Source organism: Talpa occidentalis, unplaced genomic scaffold, assembly GCF_014898055.3.
Source record: "Talpa occidentalis isolate TD23 unplaced genomic scaffold, MPIMG_talOcc4v2.1 talOcc4.15, whole genome shotgun sequence".
Taxonomy (NCBI): Eukaryota; Metazoa; Chordata; class Mammalia; order Eulipotyphla; family Talpidae; genus Talpa; species Talpa occidentalis.
This window is the reverse complement of record NW_023601543.1, coordinates 83140813-83164139: the sequence shown is the minus strand read 5'-3', so window position 1 is coordinate 83164139 and position 23327 is coordinate 83140813. Positions and strand designations below refer to the sequence as shown.

General features: G+C 49.2%; 1 protein-coding gene across 3 annotated transcripts in view; it reads right to left on the bottom strand.

Annotated features, from left to right (window-relative positions):
* The window catches only part of GPM6B (glycoprotein M6B), a 182814-nt gene that overhangs the window by 121103 nt on the left and 38384 nt on the right, over window positions 1-23327 (bottom strand). Inside the window, exon 1 of one of the 3 annotated variants that reach the window (XM_054695846.1) lies at window positions 4306-4350. The exons of the other annotated variants lie outside the window; for them this stretch is intronic. Coding sequence (XP_054551821.1) covers window positions 4306-4309 — 4 coding nt within the window. The 5' untranslated portion in view covers window positions 4310-4350. Of the gene's footprint in view, window positions 1-4305; window positions 4351-23327 lie in introns of those variants that run through there. 3 annotated transcript variants of the gene reach the window in all.

Here is a 23327-nt window from a genome sequence, read left to right as displayed (position 1 = left end):
GGAGTGCTGGCATGATACAGGGGGAAGGAATGTGAGGGAGGTCAGGGCTTCCCATTCCCGGGGGAGGCAGTGCCGGGCCATCTAGGCCAGGTTGTCGGGGTGCTTGGTCAGGCACCAGCAGTTGTTCTGATGCCACTATCAGCCCCAGAGGGCCACAGAGAATTGTTATCAGGCATGTAACCAATTTTCCAAGTTCTCAGGTGGATCCAGTGAACTAATAGTTAGGAGCTGGCTGGAGAGATCAAGGGTGGTTGGAGGTTAATTCCACTTAGTCCTAAATTTCAGTCTGAGGGAGTTTCGTTGTTGTAGAATGGACGCGGGCTCCACTGCTACCTCCTCACACTTAAAAGTGGGGGGAGACACGTGCTGGGAATACTTCCTGCCCAGTGTCATCAGGAATAACTGTCTCCAATTGCATCTGAATCTCTGAGGAAACTTCCAGAACCAAACACTGCCTGTTTTGAGTCCTCCATGGCTTCAGAGTCTGGCCTCTGAAGGTGACCAGTGCTGGGGGTGGGGGGGAAGGGGATGTACAGGGGGAGACATTCTCTGGAGCTCTAAGAAGAGGGCAGAAGCCAAGGACACAAGCACTAAAGGGGATGTGCGGTGCAGCTGCCTCCACCAGTCGCCGCCGTTGGCGCGCATGTGGAAGATGCCAGCATTCAGCACTACTACAAATGAAGCCTGTTGACAGGGCTTCATGGAAACAAATGGTGTTTCAACCATTAGGAACCGTTTTCTCAGGTTTTTCAAAAGCATCACACGACCCTCTCCTCTCTTTTTCTAAATGACACTGGTAAGGGCCCACAGAAACTTTCATCAACCCCTCTTCAGGTGTCCTTCCTCAGATTAAGAAAATGGTTTGTGCCAGATCTGGCGGGGGGTGGGTGGCAGCACTGGGGCAGCCGTGCACCTGCTAGAAACACAGAAACTCGGGCCCCACCCAGGTCCATTGCCGCAGAAACTGCCTTTTCAACAAGCTGCAGCCACCTGTGTGCACGTCCCGGCTGAGGCAAGGCGGCTCCGAGCCAGTGTTTTCAAGGTGCTATTTAGTGAGATGAGCGCAAGTCTAAGTTCCCTGTCTTCTAAGACTCCCCCCACCAGGGGGATAGAAACCAGCATTGGGCTGTTTTGCCCTATCTGATCACATACGGTCCTCACTGAGAATTGTAGGCAACTCATGTGGAAACACACTCTGGGGACCCACGCCTGCTCTGGAAGGTAGGGGAGCAAGGGCGTCTCCACAGACCCCATCGAGCATGCAGGAAGGTAAAGTCAGTTTTTTCAGATTAAAAAGATTTAACAGGGGGGAATGCAGCCTTGGCATCTCAGCAGGGCATTCATTAGCCAGGAAAAAACCTTAAACCTTGCACTGCCTGATCTTCAGGTGAGGACAAGGCAGCTCTAGCAGCATTTCCAATCAGGAAGGAATACCTGCACTCTGGCCGGCAGCGACTCGCTGCCCCCCCCCCATCCCCCCCCTCCCCCAGCATAGAAACGAAAAAGCAAGCCTGTGTTTACTGGAACAGCTATCCCAGAAAAACCTGTCCACTGATTCTGGGGTTCCAAGCCTCGCTTGATAACCTAATCAACTCTGTCTACCCTTGGCACTTTATTTTCAGTTACCCAGCATTTTCGAAATCAGCATTTTTCTCTGGATGTGTGTGAAAGCAGGATGGCTAGCCCGCAAATACAAGAGGTGACTGCTTCGAGTTCACTTCCTTGCTGTGTCTTCAGGCCTGTGACTAAGGTAAGAGAATCAAAATTCTGGGTGATAACCTGAGTTCCCATCAGATACAACCAGAGTGACTGAGAATGTGTGAATGATCAAATCTCAAGCTAGTCATTGGGGGGGAGGGGGCAGCAGGGCCTAGGAACAATACATCAACATCTTTCCCAGGGGCAAAAGTTACTGAAAACCAATGCTCTTCAAACACCAAGAGGCTCACAGCATTTACGAAACATTCAGAACAAGCAGCCCAGAGAGACAAAGTAGATTAATGGTTGCTAGGGGCTGGGGGGAGGGGCGAATAGGAAGTGAGTGCTGAGGGGTCCGGGGTTCTTTCCAGAGAGATGACCCTGTTTTCACATGAGGTGGAGGTGGTTGCGTAATGCTGAGTATACAAAAGAAAAGTCCCCAACTCTACACGAATTCTATCCCAACCAAGCCTTACCAAAAAATCAAGTGGCCGGACAACTTTTGAAAAGCCCCTTTTAAGCTGCATTGGAAAATAAAACTGCATGCACCACCACCGCTTGTGATTTTAGTTTTTCACTTCAAGATTTTGAAGACCTTACCGCCTGAGTTCCACACATCTCACCCATTTTACCAGTAACTGAACAGACACCAGGTTAAGGAAGTGACTTGCATAAGAGCCCAGATGCCAAGGCTGAGGACCCGTGGTGAGAATTTTCCCAACATTAAATCATTTCAATTAAAGCATTCATAAGGCGAGGGCCGGTAATGAAATACATCTGGAAAAATAAAACCAGTTCATGGCCTTGTGGTGGATTTACGAAGAATCTACCCAAGGAAATCAGTATGTTTCCCTTTTGGCATGAAAGGAACTTTTTTTTTAATGTAAAAACTAAAAACTAAAACCCTGGCTACTGCCAGAAGCAGTGAGGTATGCACAAATTAACATAAATTGGCAATTGAAGTGTAGAACCAACAATTGTGCGGGACACAAAGTACTTCCTTGAGAACAGGCCTCTGGTGTGGGCATTTGCTTCATGAGAACCCCATCTGACTTCCACACCTATTTACAAACCCAGCCCGCCCCCAATTAAGCCCCAAGGGCTGTGAAAGCCTCCCCGAGGAGGTCCCCAGGTGGTAACTGGACGCGCAGTCCTGAACCCAAACGCCAGCGCCTGGGTTATAAAAGCAGAAGTAACTGTGTTTCGGGAAAAGTAGTCAAGCCTTTCTTTCCCCTTCACCGAACTTCTGATTAAATTCCATCCCTTTTGCACCAAGCAAGGCCAACGCACTTGGGGGCGGGCAGCAGCCACGCCACTTGTGTGCACGCACCACAGCGCTTGAAAAGGGAGCGAGGGACCTGAGGACTCAGGTGGGCACAGTTAGGGGACTCCAGCCCTTTCTAGAAGCATCTTCGCTGTCCCCTAACTTTGGGGTAAGAAGTTTTCCTGCGGAAACCTTATTTCCTTTCATATTTTCATCACCTGGGAAGTTAAAAAAAAGAAAGATTTAACTGTAAAATGCTCAACTTCCTTTTAAATGCCCAAGAGTCCCCTTACTGTCCCTCAACAAAAGTGCCCCGCACAAAGTTAGCCCCACCACACACACCACAGCCTCCCTTGCTGCCTCGCCGGAACATGTAGGATGAGGAGTGGTCGGGGCGCGGGCCGGGCCTACAGGGAATCCCCGAGCCCTGGCTATGAACCCGCAGGGCTGAGCCCGCTGACTTCCTCACGAGGGATGCCTCCCAGGGGCTCTCCACGCTCTCCGCGGCTTTGTGGCCGGAGGCCGCCTGCCCCAGCAGGATAAGAGGGCAGGGAACGGGAGCCCTTCGCGAGCGCTCTGCCATCCCCGGGTGGGGGCCACGGCAGCTACCGGTTTGCCTTGAGAGCCCCCCTTAACGACGCGCTGCTGGTGGCTGCATTTCGGGGACGCAGTGGGGTGTCAGCCCGCCAGCCTAAGCCCCGCGCCCGGCTGGGGATCTTCCATCTCCGAGAGGGGCTTTCACCGTTGCTAGTCGATCCCCCAACTGCACTGGCACCCGCGTGGCACAGCGTCCCCACCTGCACCCGGGTCCGCCTTGCGATCCTCGGAACGGGGGACAAAGACAAGACTCGCGCTCTGCCCCATGCCGTCCCTCTGCCCGCCCGCCCCGCGGGCTTCCGGGGGCTCTCGGGAGACCCCCGCAGGGGCACCGGGCGTGTGTGTAACGTGGGCTTAAAGCCGAGAGCCGCGGCGGAGAGACTCGGCGGAGGGCGGGAGGGGCCGGACCCGGCTCGGAGCGGGGCGCTCGGGCGAGAGTCCCGGGACAGGGGCTGAAAGCTACTCGTGCCCAGCCCGAGAAGGCAGCGGGAGCCCGCCACCCGGGACGCCCCGTCCGCTCTCCCCCGGCCGCCCTTCCCGGGGGCCGAGCTCCCGCCCCGGGAGCAGCGCAAGTGCCGCCGGGGCGGGGACGCCCCCAGGACGTGCCGGGACACGCACCTGGGCGTCGTGGACACCTGCGCCGCGCCCCTCCCACCTCCGGCCTCCGCCCCCCGACCCGGGCCCCAGGGCGGAGGCGCCCCGGGAGGCCCCACCTGCGGGGTGGCGCGGGGCCAGCGCTCGCTTACCCATGGCTGGAGACCGGCGGGCGGGTGCGGGCTGCGGGCGCTCGGGTGCCGGGCAGGGCGCGGCGGCGGCACAAGCGGCAGGCGGGCGGCACGTGCGCGGCTGGCGGGGCCGGGCGGGCTCGGGCTGGGCTCGGGCTCGCGCTGCTGCTGCTGCTGCGGCGGGCGGCGGGCCGGGGTGGGAGCCGCGCGGCTCCGCCCGCGCTGGGGGCCGGCCCGCCGCCGGGGGCCCTGACGTCAGCAACGGGGGCTTCGCGGCCGGGAGCGCGGCCCGCAGGGGCAGGGGCAGCGGGCGGGCGGGCGCGCGCGGGCCCCCCTCGGGCGGCCTCCTGGGGACCCCCGCGCGGGCGCCGCGGGCCGGGCGTCCCGGAGGGCGGGAGGGAGGGCGGGCGGCTGGGGGCTTTCAGGCCGGCGCGTCGCCCCCTGTGCGGAGCACCAAGCCGAGGCCCATGACGCTCACCCGAGAGCCCCCAGCGTGGGGCAGCGCTGTCCCGACCCAGTCCCGGGGCCTTGCGTTCACCTAAGGGCTGCGGGTGGTTGCTCACTTCAGAGGGCTCCTGATTGCACATTAGCATCAGCTGGGCCTTGGGGTGGGGAGGCCGAGGCGTCCACGCCGCCTGAGCTCCCCAGGTGATTCCAAAGAACAGCCACTGCCGGGAGCCGGGACTTGGTTACCTGCCGCTAACAAAAAGCTAGAAGGGCACAGGCAGCATCTCCAACCCGCGGTGGTGTCTCGGAGAGCCTGCAGACCCCACCCCCTCGCCAGCCCCCCCACCTCCTTGCCTGCTGCTCAGGCCTTGCTCTTGAGCCTGTAAGTGAATTATTGGTTTAACAGTGTCTGAGGCTTAAATTCCTTCTGTCTCCTTGGAGAAGAATTTTCCTGTCTCCAAAGGTATTAGAAAGCTATGAGACCCTTACCATTTTTCTAGAGCTTTCTGTGACATTTTCAAGTCCCCCACTGCCCTGATAGTGTGACTGTGCTTCTTTATTGTTTTGAGAATACCTGGTGTTACTTGAACAGAGGGTTACATAAACAGTAACAGTAGCTAGTACTCTTATGGGACATTTAAGCCAGAGGAGAGAGGCTTTAGGACTGAGAAAGGGTGGAGGAGACAAACATTTCATCTATTGAAACTGACTGGATTAGGGAAGATTTTATCAAGGCAGAGCTCTAGGAAGCCTAATAATATTTTGCATAAAGGGACAGAGATTTGAGCTAGGCAGATCCCAGGCTCACTTTCACAGTCCCACGGGAATACTCGGTGTACCCAATCTTCACCCACAGATAAAACAGCAGGGAGCTCATCGGTTTAACTTGTTGGCCTCCTGTTACCGGAGAGTAATCCATGTGAACACTGCGTGAATGCACATGTGCCCACGGATCCACCTGCAGATGACAATAGCTGATATTGCCTGCAAAGGGCAGACAGGAAGGCAGGCGTGGGGGTGGCGTGACGAATGCCTTCTAAGTCCTGGGTGAGGATCTTCCAGGCTCCTGGGAGACAGTGATGACAACAGAAGGGGATTTGGCGTGACAACCTGAAATAGTACTTGGGCAAGATATGACCTCACTCAGCCACTATGGAAGCAAAACTCCAAGGCTGTGCGCACTGAGGTGAAAGGAAACCCTTTGGTCCACTTTCTGTCATTCCCTAGAAGTCTCGGATTTTTTTAAGCAAAGAAAAGAAATACCAGCTGTCCAAACATCGAAGCTAGTCACAATGGGATGCTGTGATAAAAACCCAGTTCTCGCAACTATGTACATAATGTCAATGGCAAACCACATTCTACTAGAAACGTCTACTCACTTCGGAAGTGTCATGGGCTGATTTCAACAAACAATTGTTCCCAAACCCCTTAAGAAAAACAAAGTAGCAGCTGGGACATTAGCAAGGCCACCACAGCCAGAGTGACGAAGAAGACTAGTAAGCACATCTGATTCACTATTAGTCAAAGAAACACTACTTTCAAATAATAAGTCATTTTCTCATATTAAGTAATGAAAATCTTTCAAAAACAAAGCCAAAATAGCTTACAGGTGGGCGAGTAATTTGGCAGACCCTACAGGGAAGCACTTTGGCAAGATGGATCAAGAGACAAAAATACTCATAGCCTCTGCCCTGGTAATCCCACTTCTGGGACTCTCTCGTAAGTAAATAATGACTATTTAAGTGAAAATTAATGTAAGAAGATGTTTATCACAGAGCAAGATATAATAGCAAAAAAAAAAAAAAAAAAAAAAAAAGCAACAATGCTTCCGCAGAAGGAGAGTAGCTGTATAAGCCATTGGTGATCTAGCTCAGTGGTCCTCAGCCATGGATGCTTCTGTCCCCCCAGAGACATTTGGCAAAGTCTGGAGGCAGATGTCATACTGGGGAGGGGGACGACTGGCATCTGGTGGGTAGAGGTGAGGGATACTGCCCACCATCCTGCAGTGCGCAGGACGGCCCCCAGCACAGGATGATTGGCTCCAAGTGTCAATAATGCCAAGGCTGAGAAACAATGATCTATGTGATCGTCTATCACTTACACGGCCTTGTTTGCAAAGAATTATGTGAGAAAATTCACAAAGCTTTTTTTTAAAGCAGAATAAAAGGTTGAATATATAATTCTAGTTGTATTTCTAGATACATATTATATGCACTGAAAAAGACAAAAAGAAAATACACTAACTTATCCACCAAATAGACTACTGATCCACCAAACATATTTCTTCTAGTTGGCCACACAGCCAAACTCCATTTCCCAGACTCCTTAGCAGTTAAGTGGGGTTAGAGGATAGAGTTCTAGCCAATGAGGTGAGAAGTGATGGCCACCACTTCCAGGCCTTACTAGTAAAACCTGCAACACCTGTGCTTCTACTTGTTTTTCCCTTTCTCTCAGCTGGAATGCGTCATTGACACCCAGGGTGCTTTCGGAAGCTGCAAGTCCAAGAGGAAATTGCCTCTGCCAACCTGGGTTACTGAATGACTTTGTGGATCCCAGTCTCACTCTTTCCCCCTCACTGACAGCCTGGAACTCACTTGGAAATTGACAAGAACCAGAAATAGACTGTCATTATGTATTTGGGGGGATTATTTGTTATACCAAAAGGGTATAAAAATAAATCTAAACCCATTGACCCAGAGATAAACCCTGTTTGGTGTTTTTACACCTGTTTGTGATTTTCCAGACACAATGAGGAAGAATTACTATTACAATCAGGAAAAAATATATCATGGTATCTTGTACCACAATAGATTACCTCATAATCACTGATTTTAAACTAACAAAATCATACTTCCAACTAATTTTATACAATTGACTAGATCTTACTGACCTTTAATGCCTCATCTAGGACACACATGAACTGTAAGCATAAACTAACCATACTAACCATAAGGCCACTTTTTGTCCATTCTGATATTTTGCGGGCATTTAATCACATGAGTGTAACTCACTCTTTCCTTCTGCGTAATCACTCATGAGTCTTGAATCTCTAGAAAAAAAATCTCCTTCTGGCCAGAAACCTGGCTTTTTGGTAGATTCTTAAAAGTTCCTCTCTGCCTCTTGCTTACTCTAGTCACTTTCCCAGACATCAGGTTCAATTTCTGTCCTTTATAAGCTTCAATCTCTCAGCAATAGAGCTTCTTTCTAAAAGTAATGGAAAGTCCATGAATTGGACGTTTTTATAGTCACCTTGTGGACAGAGTTTTTAAAAAAGTCTGATTGATAAGAAAAAAAGCCAGAAAGTTTAATAATAACACGTATACTTCCTGTATACAAGGGAAAGACCTAGGATGGTGGAGTAAGTTGCCCATGTGGCTGTAGACACCACCCCAAATAGCTTAACTAAGACAGAAGGACTTTGGAGGGTGGGGAGAGGGAGGGAAGCTTAGTCAGAGAGGCTCAAGGCACGGTGGACCAAGGTAGGCAAATTTAATTTAGGGGAGTACCTCCCCTAACAGAAGTTTACCTGTCAATACCTTTTCTGAAAGCACCCTCCACCCAACCTTCAGAGTCCCTCCCATGAATTCAACCTTTTATCAAGAAGACACATTTTGGGGTGATAGACTTTTCCTTCCTTCTATTAGCAAATCTTGACAAGGTTTGAATATGTCAACAAAAGCACGTGGACACAAAGTGATACCCAACAGGAGATGAACGGAAAAGCAGCAGCAGCAGCAGCAGCAGCAGCGGTGTCCTCGGCAGCTCCAGTGAGCTCCAAAGAAACCGGCAAAATTTGATGGCATAAGAAATGGGCATTGGAGAGGAGGCATAATGTGATGGGTCCTCCTCTTCCACGTCAAGGAGTCAGAAGATAATCGTCTGAATTTGCGAGACAGAGAGAACTGGGCACATTGTCAAGGTTAGAGTTGTGTTGTCCCAACTCCATCAGCTCCCACTTCGTTTATGAACAAACATCATGCCCTCTTGACGCTCCTCAAGTGAAGTCCAAATTAAAGAAACTATCGATATAGCCCCCCAACTCTCATCTAAAGGAGCACTGACAGTAATTTAGAACAAATAGTGCCTATGTTGAGGTGAAAACACTCAAGCTGAAGCCATCTGACAAGAGCGCAGCAGTGAGCCAGCGTGGTGCAGGGCATCCCCGTGGCGGCCCAAGGTGCCATTTTCCCCACCCACACTCAACCAGGGGTGGAGCCGAGCCACCGGTGAAGCTATGCAGCAAGGAAGGCAGGGGGGCTCGAGAAGGAAGAAGAGGAGAGCTCTTGTTCCTGCAGATGGCTTGCACCCTGGCACTGGAGACCTAGAGGGAGGCTGCAGAGACACTTGGAAGACACTCACAGGTGAGAGGCACCTCGGGAGATGACCAATGACGGCTGTTATCTTGCTTTTTACTTTGTTTCGCTCCTTTTGTTGCAGACTTGCCTTGCCCCTTCTACCCACTTGGTCCCCGCCAGAAGGTTCCTTAGACTCGTGGCTACCTTGCAGGCCTCAGCGGCCCTGCTTTGGGCCAACCGTGTTTGGCTGGGCATTTGCCACAAGGGAGTGGGTAATTTGGGGTGTTTTACTGGGAGAACTGATTAGAAATATCCTTTCTTCTCCTCTCGCTCTGTGCACACTAATTCTATTAAAGTTCTTTCACAGTATGAGTCTGCTGTGCCTTTGTGCACATGGATGACTTTAGTGCAAGCAAGTTTGGGGGGTCTCAGGGTACCCCTCAGATGCATGCTAACAATGGACAGCAAAGATGCCAGCCAATGGAGGCTGGTTATTTAAATACCAAGGGAGGCCTTGCCATCCTGTCTCAAGGGTCCAGAGGGGTGAGCAGTTTGGTACCGTTCCAAGCAACACAAAGCGCAGTCATCTTTCAATTTACTTGGTAATAGCTTTCCTGAAGAAAAAACTACACTTCTTAAAACCACCCTACAATATCTTGTGCTTATATGTAAGACGGACTTTTTTTTTTAAATTCTAGACTTTTTGTCACTGGAACTATTCCCTATACGAGTCACTATATAGTTCTCACCTTCTGAAATCGGAATGGGCATTCCTGCCCAAACCTGGCAGGGACAATCACCTTGTTTTTGAAACTGAGAGATAATCCCTTCAAAAATTTTCACGGAATCTGGACACCTGGTCAACCCAGCACCTTGTGAACAGGTCTGCCAGGAGGAAAGCAATTTGGAGAAAAGTAGCTTAATCCCAGTTCTTGAATACACTCCATATTATGTTGATTCTTGTTTTCTGAACCCCCATCTCTTTGAACTTGTGTATCTGTCAAAAGCTTTTCTTCTTGGGCCTCCCTGGTGGTGCAGGGGTTAAAGACAGCGCTATCAAGCTATCTCCAGCCACTGCAGCAGCCAGGGAGCAACCCACATGGCACGGCAGACCTCTCCTGACTCGCCCGCTGCTCCCTTCAGCAGTGTATTTTAGTCAATTCACCTGTTCTGCTCCCCACTCTGTCTCTGGTGAATCCTCTCACCCCCCAACTCCCCATGCCACTGGCTTACACCCCAGTTCTTGTATGCATAAATAAATAAATCTTAAAAAAAAAAGCTTTTCTTCTTTCTCCAACTGGAATGGAAGCTCTGGTTTGAAGGGCTGAACGTGAGAGCAGGTTCCTCAGTTACCCCAGTATCCCATGTCTGGCAGAATCCAACAGCCCCAACTCCTCCTCAGGGAAAACCACAGCCAAGTCCTTGAACATCACCTGCTTCTGGAACTTGGTCATTTTCTCCTCCTTTTCCTAGGGAAAGGCAGAAACCTCCCCATGGGGAATAAGGATGGCAATCTCCCCTGAGCGGAAGTTCCTGCCAAGATGGACTTACTTTTTAGGCATCAGTAACTGGAAGCAGATTTCTTGGTCTGCTCGAATGTTCAAGGGACTTAAAAAAAAAAAAATCAAGAATCTAGGTCATGTCTTCATTGTTTGAGAATGTTTTATGCATTACAGGAGGCCTGTCACCCAGGCTGGGTCTACTAAGTGCCAGTAGTGCCCCTCCCCATCATGGCAACGATCCAAAGCACCCCACCAGCACAAGTCTAGATCATGGCAGCACCCCCAGAAGAACGCTAACAAGAAATAGTTACAAGGGCACCCCTGGGAGTGAGACCACCGACTGGGAGAGGATGAGAGGGAGGCTAGTTCCTTCTGAAGCCCTACTATTTCTCTGTGACCGTGTGTATGTTACCGAAGGGGATCTAGCTGAATAAAGCACCTGAGACCACTGGGTGTTCAGATCTATGCCTTCTGGCTCATGAGACCTAATTTCAGACATACCCTTCCGGAAAGTGGGTATAATCACAGTCCCTATCTCATACTGCTGTTACAGGGATTAAAGAAGATGACATTAATAAGGCACTTATCATTTGGGACTCACGAAGAGAGGGGCCATGTTTCCCACCCCCACTTACATGCAGCCGCCTTGGATTAGCTACTGGGAACTAGGGACTGAGCTGCGTGGCCAGGGGAAGATCTGCAACGTGGAAGGTGGGCTAAAGAGGGTTTCTTGTCCCTGGGGCCTGGCTTGTGCCCTGGTACTGATGGGAAGGAGACATGGAAGAGAGACATGCAGAGACACGTGGAAGACACACGTGGGTAAGAGACATGTGGGGAGGCTGACAGTGGCAGCGTTATCCTGAAGTGGTGTTTCCTTTAGTCCTGGCTTTCTGGGACCTGCTTCAGAATCTCTTTCTCACGGGTCCCTGCCAGAGGTGCTGTAGGGTAAGGAAAAAGTATCAGGCTTTTCTGCCCTCCCACCATTAGGATAGATGAGGGAACCCTGTGGTCCTGAATGCATGCCTGATGGCGGCCCCTGGAGTGGGTACACCTGAGCTGAGAGACGGAATTTATAAGGGTGGCGTCATGGGGACGCCAGCAGAAGCCGAGAAGCAGAGAAGCCGAGAGAAGAAGAAGAGAAGCAGAGAGAAGGCCAGAGAACCCAGATAGAGTGAGGATTTGCTGGGGGCTGGGAGGACGGCCAGCCTCCTGGCCCCCCAGCACCCCTGCCTGCCATGTGCCTGGTAAATCTAAATAAAAAACCTGTAAAGCCACTGAGGGCTCCAGGACTCTTTCCTCCTTGACCCGGTCTGCATGGGATCCTAGAAAACCTGCTCAGTGTCCCTTTCCTGTCCCTACACTGCCCCTGCCTGGAACCTTCCATCTGTCCTTCTGTTCAACTTGCCTGCTCAGAATGGCTGATGGCGCCCAGGTGTTCAGAAAACCATCTAGATTCAAACTCAAGGAGCCAGTGACCTTTAGCCTTTGGACATATTTGATGAACTGTCCAACTACACAGGAAAGTTAATTTCCTGTTATTTCTCGCTACTTAGGGCTCCTTTCTATTCACCTACTACTCAACACCACCTGTCTTCACCCCTCACCAATCAGTATATAAACAAAACACAGGATGACGGGAAGACTGGAAATCAACAACTACCTTCCACTCTCTAGAAGGGATGCAGAGGCCTGTGAGGACTCTCTTGCATGGCTCAAAGAGAGGCAGGCACAATTTTGGACCAGGTCCTCGCAGCCTTTTATCACTGCACAACTGGAGGGCCCCTGCTCTAAAGCTGTTCTCTGGCCACCCCAGGTTCCCCTTAGTTTCCCCAGGGTAAAAACATAGGAAATAATGTAACATCACTGTGGCATCTACATCACTAACTACTGCTAGTGCATGATCAAGGGTCACCCAGGGCCCCCCAAAAAGGGGGGCCTGCCCCCTGCCTGCCATGTGCCTTGTGAAAAGCTCAATAAGAGCCTGAAAAGCCACTGAGGGCTCCAGGACTTCACTGTACCCGTCTGCCCGGATCATAGAGATCCCGCTCCGTCCCTTCCTGCCACTACAGCCATCACTCCCTGGGGTGGGAGGAAACAAAGGCCCTCACCCCTCTTCAAGGGGCGCTTCCTGCCACCTGCCAGTGACAGATGGAGTCCCGACTCTGTGCCCCAGGTCCTCTCCTGAACACCCCCTCCTGAGCATCTGGGGCAAGGAATCTTGATCGCCCCTTTGCTGGTTCTCTCAGTGCCCTACTCCACGGCACCGGCACTAGATAAAGTTTCTGGGTTGTGAGGGTGTCGGTCTGGGCTACCAGGAGCAAGTCCAAGTCCTCAGCCAAGGGCTGTTCTGGGCCCCCTTTCAAAATCACTCTCCAGTTCGGAGGTGGCTCAGAGAACCAGAAACGCCTCAGCTGCCACGTGGCCTGTGGTCTGGGCTGGAGGCAAGGCGGCGGGCAGAATCGAAAAACGCAGCAGCCCATGGAGCCTGGATTTCAAAACTGGCTGAAAGCAGTTCCTGCCTTTGAAACCCATGTCATGGCACGCTGTCTTCCGTGACGCAGAGCAATTGGCAAAAGATTTTTCTTAGGTTTGTATGGAGCATTTCAATCCATTGGGCCAGGTGCCTCCCACCTCCAAGTTTTGTGTCTTTCACGACTTTTTGGCCATGGCCTGGCTGAGTTACCACCCACACGATCAGAGTTCCCAGAAGGGCATCAGGAGCTCACAACAAACAGCCACAAATAGAGAATCTCACAGCCTGTCCTGGTTTTTGCAGACAAAATTTAAATGGAACCATGGGCAGAGATCAAAATGACCTCCTTAGCCCATCATTTAGCTGACGATGACTTCCCTGACACCGCCACACTTCCCAATTGGCTAGTAACAACGATTTTGCTAGCCTCTTGGGTGGGGGGAAGTTACTATGGGCTACAATTTTCTTATGTCCCCATCCAAGTGATTTTTGGAAATACATCACAGTGTCTGAGTTAGAGAAAAGTTTATAATTCACCCAATCTATTCAAGAGCCTCACGTCCTATGGATCGTGGTTAGCCATTCAGATGTATTCGAATACGTCTCAGGACGGGGAGCTCATGACTACTATTTTTTGACAAATGTGACTGTTGAAATGTTTTCCATCCCAAGTTACTTGGTGACTCCCAAGCTCCTCCCCCCTCCGAGGAGTCTCCTTTTATTCCAGGCTATGTCAAACTCCTTCAATTGTTCTTCAAGTTTTAAAAATCTCTCAGCACCCTGGCTGTACTATGACAGACAGTCTCTAATTCTGCAAAGTTCCTCCTGAGTACGGGCTCTGCATAAGATGTACATCTCCAGCTGGTTAAGTTGGAATTCTTTTTTTTCTTAAACTTGTACCATTTTCAACTTTTTTATTTTTGAAGGAAAACCAAAATAAAATACCCATCGCCACCTCTTATGTCCCCTTCACCCTTTCTCTTCCCACCATCGTAGCATGTACAGTCCATGATTCCCTTTTTACAGCTAAATAATATTCCATCGTATGGATAGACCACAATTTCCTTATCCACTCACCCACCGGGCACTTGAGTCGTTCCCACCTTTGGACTAATGTGAATAATGCTGCTGTCAACATCGGTGTGTATCTGTTTGAATCCTTGCTTTGAATATTTTTGGGTATACGTGCCTAGTGGAATTACTGGGTCCTGTGGTAATTCTATGTCTACCTTTTCGAGGAAACTGCTCTTCTCAAGGACAGGTATGACCACCATGTGACAAGTTCAGACTCTTACTGCAGACATCTCCATTCTCTTGGCTTACATGAACCACTTATTTCATGTTTTCCTTCTGCCTCGTGGGATACAACTCCTCAGCCTTCTTTGCTACTACCTCAAATCATCTCATCATGACTATTAGTTTCACCCCAGAGATTGGATGCTCTGTGTGGGCAGGAATTTTGTTTATCTGAATCACCTCTGATTCCATGCACAGACTCTGTCGGATGCTCAAGTTTTTGTTAATGAATGAATAAACCTCTCCTCCATTTCAATTTAGATGATCTTGAATCTAAGAAACTATAAAATTGTTTGCATAAAAATAATCATGACATCTCCAAGGTATTTTGAATTTAGATTCTTTTATCTCACACACTAGCCACCCCTCTTTTGGAGAACACGCCATTAAATTTTCATCCTTCGTGTGGATAAAAATATTGATTCTGAATATTTTTTTTCCTTCAGGTTGACCTCAATTCATTGATCACCATGCTTTGAGCACTGTTTCAGCCGGCTGGGTAATCCACAATTGTGTTGACACCCAGCTCGCATTTCTGTATGTTTCCACGAGGAAATAACAACTTCTGTTGTGGAAAAAGTCATCGTCTGTTTAGCACACACAAAGTTCTGGGTTGATGCAGCTGTTCAGCTGGGGCAGGCACCTGTGAAGGGGGTGATTTCCAAAATGCGCCACGAACAAGGCCCATGTAAACCCCAGAAAGAGGAACAGATGTAGCAATTATGCAACCACTGCACATTTCAATGCCCAGAAACTGCCTCATGGAGAAGGAACCAGCTCTGCTACCATCTTGAAACCAAGGTCTAGGAAGACCTTGGAGCAATAGCGCCTGCATTGCAGAGAGGGAGGACTTGGCTCTCCTGTGAACGGTTACTCCTGTGCTTCAACTTGTCCTGAGGTCCAGAGAGGATACCCAGCACGTCCCTGGCCTCCCCTCCATTGCTCCTCTATGTCCTCAGTCCCTTGCTAATGTTTGGTGAATGCATGCATGCGTGACCTAATGAATGAATATGAAGATGCCCACATCAGACCACCCCAAGTTTCTCGGAAGTCCTCAAGATGCCTCGCTCTGGCATGCAGTGTTTTGAGCTCAAAGCACAATGAAATCCCTCGAGGCCTAGAAGTTTCTGTCCTTGCCTAGGTCCTTCACCCTTCCCTAATGAAAGAAGAGATCATCCCATCCTAAGCTTCTGCCCTTTTCATAACCTGAAAGCAGTCGCTGTCCCCATTTTATGACCTACAGGAATGCAGGGTTTTTTGTTTTGTTTTGTTTTGTTTTTTTTTGAGGTGGGGGGTCTCATCCATTTGTAGGTTTCTCAGTGACTACTGATTCAGAGTAAGGGTGAGGCCAGTGCCCTCCCCTCCTTGATGCCCAAGATCCCTAAACACAGGATAAACCTCGCCGCTAATTTTTAGAATTTCTGGCCATGAAAATCTCTCAGTACATATGTTACTAGGTTGACTGTCTTTCCTCTGCTAACCCATCTGATGCGGCTTCGATGACTGGCGCAGCTCGAGAAGACGCCTACGTAGGGAGCGGCACGATTTCCTTTGGGATCCGACAAATATAAAGAGCCCACAGACATGGGATCAGACCTCACAGCACGCCCTTATTAGCTGAGCCTCAGTTTCCCAATCTGTGAACTAAAGACAATAGACTTCTTGAAGGGCTGGAGAGAGATTTCAGCAACAGCCTCTGGGTACTTCTGTCTTTCGAATGTTCTGTTCCACCGGTCCCCCTTTTACGATGCTCTGTGCTTTACATTTTATTCTGACTTTTCAATTCTTGTTCCTTGTCAAAGGCAGAAGCAAACTATCAGGTAGATGATTGTGCCTTCTTTCTGTCAAGCCTCTGCCCCAACCCTCACTTCCATCTAGTCTTTGTCCCTCCTTGTCAAACCATGCATTTAAAAATACCCTTTGTGCCTTCTGGGTCACAAATAAAAGCATAGCCCACACAAGGATCAGATATTAGCAAATCAATCCGCCTACATAATGTCCAGTTTTTTTTTTTTAACAAAGCAAGAAAAAAACCCATAATTCTAAAAACTGTTACACGTTTCTTTTGATTTCTTAAAATGCAATTAAATTTGAGAAGCAGAATCAAAATCCTTTAAGAGAATTGCATTGAAGTAGCTGTCTATCTCAAAACAGGTCATATTTGGGGAACAATTTCTCAATATGTAAAATGAATAATGATTGCTTTAGAATAATCATAATTACATCCCCAAAAGGGAATTTTATCTCAGTTAATTTTTTTCTTTGTGCTGTTGAATGGCTGATTCCGAAGCAATTAGCAAGCACGCATTATTTCTCACCACTGAGTAGCACACCCATTACCCTTCACACCTCCCGTGTTCCCCTGCCACGCACACATTTGAAAACAGTGGCTTTGTGACTTAGATTTATCAAGCCAAATGTCATTTAGGAAGCCGATTTGCTAATTGACCTTTGAGTGTGTATGTCTTTGTACAACAGCAAAGGGCCAGGGAGAAAAATCTGCAGGCGTGCGCTGTTGAGGTAGATTAATCCTCTCTGCATTTGGTTTCCAGTTTCTTGGGGCGTTTTGTGTGGGTAGTGGGAGCAGATTGACCATCTTCCAAAGTCAGGCTCCTTTTCCTCTGGGAACAGATGCCCCTGCCGCAGCTGCGCACAGGGCTTCTTCGCCTCCCCGGGGATGGCTCGGAGTCTCGGGTCTGCCTTCAGGGCAGGTCCTTTAAGGAGGCATCACCCCACTTTTGCCTGATGCCTGTCGCAGTGACTCAGCTGTCTGCCTGGCCCTGGGCTGCTCCCTCCTTGGGGAAGTTAATGACCACATCCTAGGTAGCAGGTCAAGTGTGGACCAGGATTTGGTGGGTGGATCTTTGCCTCAACCAAATGCACCTGAGAAGTGTAACCCTGTGGTTGGGCTGAGAGCAGGGGCTTTGAAGTCGAGAGGACTGGGTTCAAATCCTGCCCTGGGAGTCCTAGAAGCCTCAGGGGATTCAGACAAGAGACTGAACCTCTTGGAGAGGCCCAGCTCCCCTCCGAATGGGAGAGAGTCATACCGCTCTGGAAAGGATTGCTATGAAGACAGAGTGAGTTAACGGACTTAAAGAGTGTACCGCAAAGCCTGGCTTTCACAAAGTGCTCGATAAACAGCAACTACAGTTATTATGGAGCAGCCAGGGGGGCCCTGGTAGGACCCAGTGTGAGCAAACTCTAGCTCATCTTCGCTTTGAGTCAGCTGAGGTAAAAGACATCACCAGCCGGTAGGACTAGTGGCCCCAAGTGCTGTTGAACAGGTGGCCCAGTCCTGTTCAAACAGTTTGGCCACCACCCTGACCACAGGGGCTGTGCTAGCCCAAAATCGGTAAATCCTGACTAATGAGTAGCTCACACCTTTCTGGAGGGAGAAGGCCCAGAGCCGCAGGCGCCACTGGACGTGATCCCTCTATGCAAGCCCAAGTGCAGCCCAACCCAGAGCCAGCTCTCCTCTGGCCTGATGGACCTACCCTTTAAATATCTCCTCCAAAGTCTCTGGAGGGAGCCAGGCTAAATCCTGTCTGGCACTGGCTTCCGCAGATAAAGCCTTCCCTGGTTGAACTGCACCCAGCATGCTCTGGTGAATTCTTTCCCTAGAAGGCAAAGGACCCACTCTTTTGGGTCAGGCCTCTAACAACTTCTTCATTCCCTATGCTTGGCTTCTTCAGAAGAATTTATTGGTTTTGGCAGGGGGTGGGGTGTGTGTGTGTGTGTGTGTGTGTGTGTGTGTACATGGAAATGTGTTTGTGTGGCTCCAAAACACATTCTAACTGGACCGTGAACTCCCAGTAGTCACCATGTATTTATGTGATGGGTGTTGATAAATATGCACATGTGCAAATGTACTGATGCATACAGTGGCACCTCTTCCTTTGGGGGGTGCTGGGGTGCAAAGGAAATCATCCTGTAACCCCTCTGGGTTCTTCTAGGCTGCCAAATAATCAAACAAGCATCAGACTGATAAGAGAAGAAGCCAGAAGGAAACTGATAATAGCATGTATACTGCCTGTACACACGGGAGAGACCCAGCATGACCAATGTGCGCACTCACTCACGCAGCTTCAGACGCCATCTTAAATGCTCTAGACAGAAGCACGTGGGGGGGGAGGGAAGATCAGCGAGGGCGGGTATGGGGAAGGCGCCAGAGACGAAGGTGTGCAGACTCAGTTCTGCCAGCATGGAAGAGAGCTGAGGAGATCAGGTCTTCCTGAGAGAGGCAGGGAGTCGCCCTGGAGGGAGCAGAGCTTCTCCTTTACCCAAGTAAATGTCTTTCACCAAAGCTCACCCTCCACCCAGCTCTCTCAGCTCCTCCTACAAAATTATCCTTCTGCTAGAAAAATGAAATTGGGGGTGGCAAAGTTTTGTTCTTCTACAGCAAGGGGATTCTCTTGGTGGTCTCATTTGAAGGGGTTTTATCCCAAGAAGAGGGGTTTCATTCCTGGAGTGGGGTTCTGGACCCCATATGACCTGTTTTATTTCTCTTCAAGTCAAGCCATCTAGAGGCCCATCGCTCCTGCAGTCTGGGGATGTTAGCAGGCAAGTCCTCGGCCTTGGCCTTATCTTGGAGGACAGCAAGGACGCCCTGAAGTGGGGACAATCCTTGGAGCTGACAATCCAAGCACAGCCCCGCGGCTGACAGAAGCTAGAGCCGCAGCAGCCCTTCCTCCACCCCCGCCCTGTCCTTGGCTCGGACCACACGGCAGTTGTCTCCCTCGCTTCGCCCACATCTTACTCAGAATCACTGAGTGTTCTCAATCTGTCTTTGCTGATTTCCTTTTTCTTATTCCTCCACCTCCTCAAATTTTTTTTTTTTGCTCCCATTTTTGGCCCTGATTCCCACCAGACCGGGGTTGATGACCCTGCCGTGTGGCCCCGGCCCAGCTCTTCCTTGTCCAGCCCTGCTGCTTGCCGGCCTGAGGCTGGGGGAGGTCCGGTGCAATGGCCCCAGGAACAGGGCCCGTGCTCTCTGCCGACATCTCTGCACAGAGCTGGCAGCGCCCCGGGGACCCCGGCGGACTGCCATGGCCATGCGGGATAACTGCTGAGCCATCAGCTGCAGTGGGCGCGAGGGGGCCTCTGTCCCCGGCTGGCAGGGCTGCCAGCAGGGCATGCTGCTCCAGACGAGCAGAAACCACAGGCGGCGGCTCACAGTCACAGTTTTTGTCTATGAGGAAGAAGCGCCATCTTCAAGATTTGCCATCAGTAAAAACCACCTCTGTCTCAACGGCCAGCCCCACACTTCCATAGGTGTCTATAAAAAGCACCCCTTAAATTCTTGTGCGATTTAGGCCTATTTTATTATTTTATCCAAACAACAATAGAAGCTTGTGCTAGAAAAATGAGGAAGGAAAAATACCACCTGCGTGCCCACCCTAATGGACCTCTTGTTGTTTATGGGCCTGTTTGCACGGGTCTTCACGGCACACCCAGTCACGCTCACGTCCTCTCACTGGCCCTGGCCCTGAACACAGCCTTTAAACCATAGTTTTCTCATCATTACTTCCAAGGCTTTATGAGAGTGGACTTGTTTATTTCGGCATCCCCCAATTTCAGACAATTTTTCACCCATCTAAGCAATAGTACGATAAATGTCTGTGTGTGATAGCTTTTTTTCCCTAAATTGAAGATTATTTCCTTAGAATAGATTTCTAAAAGCGGAATTCCTGGGTCTGAGGTGATAAACACTCAAAGGAGCACGTTCTAAGCATCACCGATACATTGCTTGCAGGTGAGAGCGCGGCGGTTGTCTTCTAGACACTGCCCCTGTCATCAGCATCCCCCACAACAAAGTGGGTTAAGGGACATCCTCTCCCCTGTTTTTATGCCAGCAGGACTGGTTCTGGAGACAGACGGGGCCTATCTAACTCTTTTGATGGATCGTGTGAGAAAGTAGCATCAGCTGAGTGACTCTGTAGTTTGATTTCTGTCCTTTCATCTTTCATACCCATCAGAAAGCAAAAGTGGGACAAATACTTGGGCTTTTTTTCCTGATGCATCTTTAAAGAAAAGCATACACACTTTCAGCAGTTTTAAATAGCAACTGTCACCACAATCAATTTTATAATACTTTACCCACCTCTGAAAAATCCTAGACCAAAGAGTAGCCACTTCCAATCATCTCCTAACCCTCGCTCCCCACAATACAACCACTAACCTACTTTCTGTCTCTTGAGATGTGCCTGTTCACATATTTCCTATCAATGGAATCAGGCTATGTGTGACTTTGGTAACTGGCTCTTGCACATGGCATCATGTTTTCAAGGCCTGTCCATGCTGCAGTGTCAGGAGTATGTTTTCTTCATGAGTGAATAATATTCCATCGTAGGGTTAGGCCACATGTTATTTATCCATCATCTATGGATGGACATTTGGGTTGTTTCCACTTTTTGGCTGTTATGAGTAATGCTGCTATGAACATCCATGCACAAGTGTTTCGGTGGACATGTGTTTGCATTTCTCTTGGGTACATGGCCAGGAGAGGAACTTAACTTTTGGAGTAATGGCTGGATGGTCTTCCAATGTGGCCGCACCATTTTACATTCCCACCAGCAGTGTCTGGGGGCTCCGTGTTGTCCTGAACTAGTTGCTTGTTTTCTTCTCATCTTCACTTTTCTGTTTTTCATTTTGTAAAATTTGACTGAGTTTTGGGGACTTCGTGTCTCATTAGAATTGTAGAAGACGGAAGGGTCTGGAGCCAGATTGTGCAGCCCACCAACTAACTTTCCAATGAAGAAATGGAGGTTCAGAGACAGTTAAAGCAGCAAGAGACAAGGGGGTGGGGAAAGTGTCTGCTGGCCATAGCAGCCAGTGAGCCGCGGGGTCAAGGCCAGAACTTGGATCGATTGCCCCTGCCCATGGGGTGGGATTTGTACGAAAGAACCCCTGGTTGATAGGGTAGGGAGATTTGGTGTCATTAGCATCACATTTAGCAATGTGAGGTTGTTTATAATAGAAGCTGATTAACAGCCTATAAATCTAGGAACTCAATTCCTTATCAGACATCAAGAAGCCAAGGCAGTGCTCTGACAGTTTTCCTAAAAACTCTATGGCCTCCTATCTTTCAAAAATGCTTGTTGCTGGCAGATGGCTATAACCAAAAACTGAAGCAAAAACAGAAATTGGGAGCTGAAAAGCTAGTACAATAGCAAATTTAGAGATGAGTGTGCATGTCAAGAGGCTCAGCCCTGGCCCATGTGACTTGGAGTCAGGCTGTCCAGTCTAATTAAAAGTCATGTGATCTGTCGGGGGAATGGCACATTCCAGAATTTGCAAGAAACGATGCTGCAGGAAAGGTTCCATTCGTGGAAGTGCATGCAATGTATCTGTGTGAAAATCAGCTGGTGCTCGGGAGGGCAAGAAGGCCAACATCCTGGCCGTGAGAAATGCTCATTATCTTGCCTTGAGAACCTTTCAGTGAAAAGAGCAATTAGGCTTCCTTCCAGCAGAAGTCTTAAGATTAGTTCCTCCACTTTCATAGGCAGTGGAAACAACATTCTCTTGGAACCCTTCCCTTTAGCATCAAAATCTTGGTTGGAGGATGGAATAGCAATAAAAGAAATAACGGGTGGGGGGGGAAATGGAACTATGTAACACAGAGATAAAAGGCATGGTATGATTTTTCTGTTTGATGCGTTCTGAAAAGTATCACAATCTGACTGAGTTTTACTTCTTTCATCTCAGGCTGGTAGAGGCCCCGATCAAAGTCAAGTGGAGTAGCAGCGAATTGGCTCCTGGGATAATGCAGGACTGGGAGGCTTGTCGAGCTCGCAGCTTTAGAAGTTCTATTCCTCAACCCATGCTCCATGCTGGCTGTCGGGGAGGTAAGTGCTGTAGGGATTCTGGGGCTTGCCACCCAAAGTCTTTTGTGACCTCCTGGCTCATCAGTGTGCCCCAGGAAAGCGCTGTCTCCGCCCACCAGCCCACATGAGACACACCGGGGGGCAGAATGAAGGCACTTGTGAGAGGTAAGTATCCAGTGCAGTGAGACGTCAACCCCCTGCAGTTATATCCCTTTGCCATTTATTAAGGTATTTGATCTTCATAAAAGCTTTGTGAGGTAGAGGAGACAAACCAGGCAATAGTATCCACTCTTGACTTGCTACAAAGGGCTAAGTGACTGATCTGGAATAAGAGCGTAATGAATTGTTCTAGAACCTACATCTTCCTACTCTTATCTTTCCACATTTCTTTCCTTCTGGCCCAACATCAATTTGTCACAAATGTCTCCATGTCATACCATTTAGAAAGAAGAGAAGGCTGGTCCTGGAATAACTCAATTTGCGGAGAATGTGTTAAATTTAATTCTTAGTTCCCAGTTTAGTCTCTTAGCAACCACATATGTTTAGTGAGGCCTACTTTTTGGAGCATGGAGCGTTCCCAGCATTCACTTGTTTCCCATGTACTCCCCAAGCTGTATCATCATTTAACTGCAGCTTTGGTCTAAAAACGCTGAAGACTTTTTCATATTCAGAATCTCACTTTTCACCCTCTGCTATGCATGCGATGTGTGAAATTCTGACACTTTCTCATTTTAAAAAGAAATCTTCTTGAAGAGGAGGATGCGAATAAAGGACTTTTTTCTTAAAGTTTAGAACTTCAGTAAACTTCTGGCAATTTATGGAGGCATGACCTTCTTGGAGAACAATTTGACAGTGAGTATCAAAAACCTAAAATATATTTTCTGTTTGAGTTGCTAATTCTGCCTCTAGCATCTGTCCCGTGGAAAACAAATGTAAATGCAGACCCAAAGTTATGCAGAGAAAATCTTCGTTGATGCATTATTTAGTAGCTGGGTTGACTTAGATAGCATGTAGCCACACAATGGAATATCACGTTTGCATTAGAATAAATGATTCTTTTAGTGATAAAATGCTTTTTCATTAGGTTAAGAGACCAAGTACAATACCCAAGGGCATGCACACTTTGGAGCGAGGCAGCTAGGTGCAGCCACACGGATGAGAGGAAAACACATGGACATGTCAGTAGTAATTGTATCTGGAAGGTATC